The 7,065-nt window shown below is 38.2% G+C and overlaps 1 protein-coding gene across 1 annotated transcript in view; it reads right to left on the bottom strand.

Moving 5' to 3' along the window:
* Positions 1–2,710: 2,710 nt before the first annotated feature.
* The window catches only part of LOC107690463 (vacuolar protein sorting-associated protein 53 homolog), a 30,504-nt gene continuing 26,149 nt past the window's right edge, over positions 2,711–7,065 (bottom strand). Inside the window, exon 21 of the mRNA XM_016488820.1 lies at positions 2,711–2,884. Within this exon, the coding sequence (XP_016344306.1) occupies positions 2,711–2,884 (174 nt within the window). The remainder of the gene's footprint in view (positions 2,885–7,065) is intronic.

Here is a 7,065-nt window from a genome sequence, read left to right as displayed (position 1 = left end):
GGAAAGAGGTAGACACTTTTGATCAATGAATTTCAAAGATCTTTTAAATCATTTATGTGCATAGCCGACTGATGGTGGAGTGATGTACATTTAGTAGTTGTGAAATCCATCGGTAACCAGCAGGGTTGGGAGGATTACTTTTCTGGATTACTTCAAGTTACATATGTAAATAAGTCAAAAAAGCAATATCTAAGTATTTTTATTTAACTATGACTTTAAAATTAAAACTAATAAAAACTGTAGTAAAAACTATTTGAAATTTAAAAATCGTGTCTTGTTTCACCATCTAGATATTACAGGCCGTATATTCATATAAAAGGCTATGCAGACATCTAGTGGCTATACAGTTTCGTATTACAGTTTGTACAAGTAAAAATAAATGTAGTTTATACACAACATTAAAAAATTTACACCATATACATATTAGTCTATTTTAAAATAAGCCTACATGTTGAAATGCATGTGAAATGCTATGATCGTTCTTTATTTAATTGACTGATCCGGGGTGTGGGGACACTCATGTTAATTTCTACATTTTCAGGCTAATTTTCCGCTAGAAAACTTACAACTGCAGTCATGCACACCATGTAATTTTAAATACCTAACAAACACTACAGCAAATTTGAGCTAACATGATGATTTCCATGCTAGTCGGACTCGTACCTGCAAATGCTCAAGTTGGTTGAGTAGTCTTTGTTAAAGCAAGAGTCTTCATGCATAGCTTACTCTGTACAACTTTGTTATTACCTTTATCCTCTTTGAAAACAAAATAACTGTGAAATTTCAGTTTTTCACAGCAGGAAGCATCATAATTCATTTACTGTAGCAGCGTCTCATCCCGCGTTTGAGGAGAATAATTGTAGACGGGTGTTATTTGCGCACGCACCAGCAGGCGGCTCACGTGAGTCAACAGAACCAGGAACTATGCAGCGCTAAATATATAGCGTTATGTCAAAATACTCATTTATTTAATTTTAAATCAAGCAAATGTAATCCTGATAGTATTCCCACTTTTTACAAAATATAACTGTAATCTGAATACTTTGTTTTTTGATGTAACTGTAACGGATTACAGTTACTAGACTTTTGTATCCTGATTACGTAACGCCGTTACATGCATTCCGTTACTCCCCAACCCTGGTAACCAGTACCGTTGTTATGTACCACAACAATCTTATTGCAAAGGTTTGGGAGAGCTCTTTGCCTCTACCCATCATGAGATGTTTGTATACTTGCATTCAGAGGTGGGTAAGCCTTTTTCTAACCTATCAACGTGCACTAACCCAGCTGATTCTAATTTGCACTGGTGAGAGGAAGAACTACTTAGTGAAATCAGCTGCTGTCTTGCCTTGCCTGGTCTTTCCATACTACTTTTTTTTAGCGTTCAATACTTTTTTTCCTGTCATTCCACTTTATTAAACAACTTTTTTATGGATTGTAATATTATGATTTCTTTTTCTGCATAGATTTCTTGTGTTAATAGCAATATCTGGTCAAAATTTAATGGGAATTGTTGCATTGGAACTGTGTTTAATAAAAAAAAAATGTTGACATGTTGAATACTTATTTCCCCCAATGTATATATACAGGTGCATCTCAATAAATTAGAATGTTGTGGAAAAGTTCATTTATTTCAGTAATTCAACTCAAATTGTGAAACTCGTGTATTAAATAATTTCAATGCACACAGACTGAAGTAGTTTAAGTCTTTGGTTCTTTTAATTGTGATGATTTTGGCTCACATTTAACAAAAACCCACCAATTCAATCTCAACAAATTAGAATACTTCATAAGACCAATAAAAAAAACATTTTTAGTGAATTGTTGGCCTTCTGGAAAGTATGTTCATTTACTGTACATGTACTCAATACTTGGTAGGGGCTCCTTTTGCTTTAATTACTGCCTCAATTCGGTGTGGCATGGAGGTGATCAGTTTGTGGCACTGCTGAGGTGGTATGGAAGCCCAGGTTTCGGTCAGACGCCTCTGACGTTGTCTGTGGTTTAGGAGTGGCTTAACAAGAGGAATACGACAATTGTAGCCAAATTCCTTGACACGTCTTTGTGTGGTGGCTCTTGATGCCTTGATCCCAGCCTCAGTCCATTCCTTGTGAAGTTCACTCAAATTCTTGAATCGATTTTGCTTGACAATCCTCATACGGCTGCGGTTCTCTCGGTTGGTTGTGTATCTTTTTCTTCCACACTTTTTCCTTCCACTCAACTTTCTGTTAACATGCTTGGATACAGCACTCTGTGAACAGCCAGCTTCTTTGGCAATGAATGTTTGTGGCTTACCCTCCTTGTGAGGGGTGTCAATGATTGTCTTCTGGACAACTGTCAGATCAGCAGTCTTCCCCATGATTGTGTAGCCTAGTGAACCAAACTGAGAGACCATTTTCAAGGCTCAGGAAACCTTTGCAGGTGTTTTGAGTTGATTAGCTGATTGGCATGTCACCATATTCTAATTTGTTGAGATAGTGAATTGGTGGGTTTTTGTTAAATGTGAGCCAAAATCATCACAATTAAAAGAACCAAAGACTTAAACTACTTCAGTCTGTGTGCATTGAATTTATTTAATACATGAGTTCCACAATTTGAGTTGAATTACTGAAATAAATGAACTTTTCCATGACATTCTAATTTATTGAGATGCACCTGTACATATTACACAATTTTATCCATTTTAAAATTCCTTTTATGTGGAATCCCTGATTTACTGGTGGTGGGATCTCATGAAATATGATGATGATGCAAACCCCTGATGCAAATAAAACCGACTCACCTTCATATCTAGAATCTTTTGGAACGTCTCAGGATTGCTGTCAGCAAGGAGCTTGATGTAGTTGTCTACAAAGACCACGGACGGCTCGTGAGGGGCCATGACCACCTGAGAGGTGAGGAGAAACAAGTCAGTTAAACTCCAGCTGGGTTCTCCAAACTCTCAAAAATAAAACATTACAACATGAGACCCGCCACTCTGGGAACAGGAGACAAAAAAAATACAGTGATCTGACAGATAAAACACCAAACAAAGACAAACTTGAAGTGTCTATTTAAGGTGCTCTTTTAACAGCATAATTACTCTATGCTTGAATGAAGCTGAATTAGCCTCACCGGTACTTTTTTGTGGGGTATAATGAGAGAGTCTCAATTAAGCAGTAAAAAGAGGTTAAATGGGGTACAGGCCTGCATTGTGAATCTGTTTCTTTTCCCTCCAAGGTTGGGAGGGAAAAAAATGTTTAACTGTATATCTTGCAACTAAGAGGATTTGTAAGAGGGCAGAAGAACACATGGCTGACAGATACGACTGAATCATTTTAATCAGCATCCTGTGCAACATTCCCCTTTATACAATATCCATTTTTCTTTCTTTTCTTTTTACTCTCAATACCTGAAGGCATAAGCCAGGATATGCGGATAAGGGTCAAAGCAAAGTGGGACACGGAACACTTCGGACGGTCTTGAATTCTAAACGTTCCTTCCTTACCACAGAGTGATTTACTTAGCGACCGTCCTGGAGACAGGCCAAGGAAAAGCCTTGAGGAGGCTTGTTGTAGTTACCTCGTAAAAGAGAAAGAATAGAGAAAACGAGAGGAGGGGGAGAAAGTCTGCCTTTCCGTTCATTTCCAAAAGAGCCACAATGGGGGGGTAGGAGTGAGACAGGCAAAAAATTTAAAAAAAACTAGAAGACTATGGAAAACAGCCACGTCTCACAGGCAGCAGCAGCCTCCTTCAGCTTCACATCTCTCTGAGGTTTGGGCCCAAGGATGGGCAGGAACTTGTTCCCAGCCAAGGAAAGAGAGAAAAAGTGAAGACATCTTTAACAGATTACTCTCCACATTTACCCTGTAATGAGCATCATGTGGAAAGCCAAGCCACCACCAGCAATGAGGTCCTATTTAACTCATAAACCGCTTAACGGGTGTCGCACTTCACTGATGTCATTCATCAACGATTGATGACAAAGCGAGACTGAGGTAGCAAATGATTGTGCTATTGTTCCACTAAGCAGAACACAAAAAATAACCCATGCTCTGTTTGGCCACATGGCAGCAGAAACCTTGATGTTAAGGTTTCCTTGACGGCTCTTCCAGGAACCTCAGAACAAAATGCTGATGAAGATGGTAATTACCTAAGAGGCACCTGGGGCCCAACAAAGCCAATCATTAAATGCCAACCAGATTTTAAAGACCCACCGTATGCAAGGGTTTCTTAAGCAGACCTTCAAGTGTCTATGAATGGCCACTGGTCATGTGTTTATTATGTTTGTCTTGTATTGTGAAATCTGGCTGCTCATGTGGTAAGATCAGGCTGTCAGTACAAAGATAACTCCGCTATTAAAGGGATAGTTCACCCAAAAATCAATTACTGTTGTCGTTTCAAACCCAAAAGACTTTTGTTCATATTTGAAACACAAATTAATATATTATTAGGGAAACCGGAGAGATTTCCTGTTCCACCAATGAAAGCTTATTCCAGCAAACCTTCATGATTAAAAAAAAATCATAAAACACTATAAAAGAAATTCTAATGAATAGGCTTTTATTCACATATAAATATTGATCAACACACATAGAGCTCATAAAATATGGTAAAAAGAAGCTCAAATGTGCTTGTGCGATAGTATCAAGTATGTTTTGAGCTTCTGTGAGAACCAATGAGGTTTGTTCTTGAGCATCAAGTAAAAATGGTTCAGCTTTATTTTTTATTTATTGCATTAGAAATATCTTCCATTTGTGTTTTGAAAATGAACAAAAGTCTTTTGGGTTTGGAACAATTGTTCCAATTGGGTGAATAATTGAAGATAGAATTTTTTCACATATAAATATTGATCAACACACATAGAGCTCATAAAATATGGTAAAAAGAAGCTCAAATGTGCTTGTGCGATAGTATCAAGTATGTTTTGAGCTTCTGTGAGAACCAATGAGGTTTGTTCTTGAGCATCAAGTAAAAATGGTTCAGCTTTATTTTTTATTTATTGCATTAGAAATATCTTCCATTTGTGTTTTGAAAATGAACAAAAGTCTTTTGGGTTTGGAACAACATGCGGGTGAATAATTGAAGATAGAATTTTCATTTTTGGGTGAACTATCCCTTTAAGTTGGTTGGTTAGTTTCTTAAAGCCATGCCAGCTTCCTTGGCTTTTTTTCATGGTGAGTAACAAGTTGAAATACTATAAAAGAACAATTTAAAAATTAGAGCTGAACCCAGTATGAGCATTAGGTGGATTAAAGCTGATAGAAGGCCAGGAGCAGGAAAGCCCCGGAGAGCCTAATATGCCTAGGGCTGGAGACAGGGGTCAGGGAGAAGAAGGTGGGTCTGGAGATCAGGGGGACGAAGATCCACTGAGGCACAAGCCATCCATTCCTCCAGTTGTATTTGATACAACATAGAGCTCAGACGTCCATCCAGAACATCTGTCTACCCATAACATTAAAAGGGACATATCATGGAAAACATGACTTTCCTCGTGCTTTTGAATTTATGTAGACATACTCTAATGTTCGAACTTATAAAGGTGCATAATTGGGTTAGAAATCCTCATGCAACCCAAGTTTTAAAAAGGACAATATTCATCACTGCACTTTTTGAGTGAAAATTATTTGATCTTAAAAGGGATTTAAGTCTTGTTCACACCAAGACGAATGAATGTTCAATGTAAAAATCTGGTGCGATAAACATTTTAAATGGACTAATGGATGTTCATGCATCTTTTCAGACAGACATGAACATTTGCATACCATCAATGCAACAGACTTTTATGAAGAGGTGTTCTCACCTCTTTTCCATCACTTTGAGAAGAAAAATGGACAATCAATAGGTCATGTGCCTGGAGACGCTGCTGTGACATAAAACTATGACTTGGTGACGCTCACGAACAGACTGTTTCACTAACTGACAGTGAATTGTAGAGGAAGAATCTGGAAGCATCTTTCTTGTCTCTGTCTGTACTGTTGTATTTAGTGTTGTTTGGCGAGTAACACCAATGGAAATACTAACATTTGAACAGCTGTTTGAAAAGTTGTAAATACTGTTTGACTTCCCTGCTTCTCTGTGACAAGGTGTCAAAAACAGAAAGTTGTGCAGCGCTCGGTGTACCAGAGTAACCAGGGATTTTCTGCTTTAGCGCCACCTACTGTCAGCGAGTGAAATTTTCATTTCGGCCATCTGCCGTTTTTTACACATTAGTCTGAAAAGACAAATCACTTATGAAAAACATGAATGTGGCTGTCATTAAATCAAAATGGGGACAACCAGTCAATTAGTTCTGATCATATCAACATTTCTCTCTTAAAGGGGTCATATGATGCTGTTAAAAAGAACATTATTTTGTGTATTTGGTGCAATGAAATGTGTTTATGCGGTTTAAAGTAAAAAAAACACATTATTTTCCACATACTGTACATTATTGTTTCTCCTCTATGCCCAGCCTTTCTGAAACGCGTCGATTTTTACAAAGCTCATCGGTCTGAAAAAGCGAGGTGTGCTGTGATTGGCCAGCTATCCAGTGCGTTGTGATTGGCCGAATACCTCAAGCGTGAGACGGAAATGTTACGCCCCTCACACACTGTTGATGCCGTGTCCTGGCCGGAGTGACGAGACAACATTAAAACCCATTACAAACGAGGCATTTGTTGCATCCAGTGGGGACAAATGATTAGTCGATTAGTCAACAGAAGAGACAGACGGCTGCACGCGAGTGTTTTGCGTAATACTTGTTTACAGATCTGCTGTTTGAATTATTACTTTCTGCTAGGAAGGAATATTTCGTTTTCTGCCTATTTCTACGTTACATTTTTGTTTGCGTTTGTATTTTTGATTGCACTTTCTGGTAATTATAATAATTGTCCTCGGCAAAGAAGGAGCGTGTGTAATTTAATTGCTCCCTTCCTGTGTTTAAGTGCGAACTATAGTTTCGATTTGAGGAATTGCCCTGCTATAGACTATTGGCTCTGCTAATTAGAAGGCGGCCACAGCTGTTTTCACTTTAGTGTCTTAGACTGTGTATTTATCTGATGTCTGTGCGCTGACGCGGAAGCATCAGCGGAAGCGTTCAGGCCTCCT

This window comes from Sinocyclocheilus anshuiensis, unplaced genomic scaffold (genome assembly GCF_001515605.1).
Source record: "Sinocyclocheilus anshuiensis isolate Anshui unplaced genomic scaffold, SAMN03320099.WGS_v1.1 scaffold1455, whole genome shotgun sequence".
Taxonomy (NCBI): Eukaryota; Metazoa; Chordata; class Actinopteri; order Cypriniformes; family Cyprinidae; genus Sinocyclocheilus; species Sinocyclocheilus anshuiensis.
The sequence above is the reverse complement of the archived record's forward strand: the minus strand, read 5'-3'. Positions and strand labels throughout refer to the sequence as shown.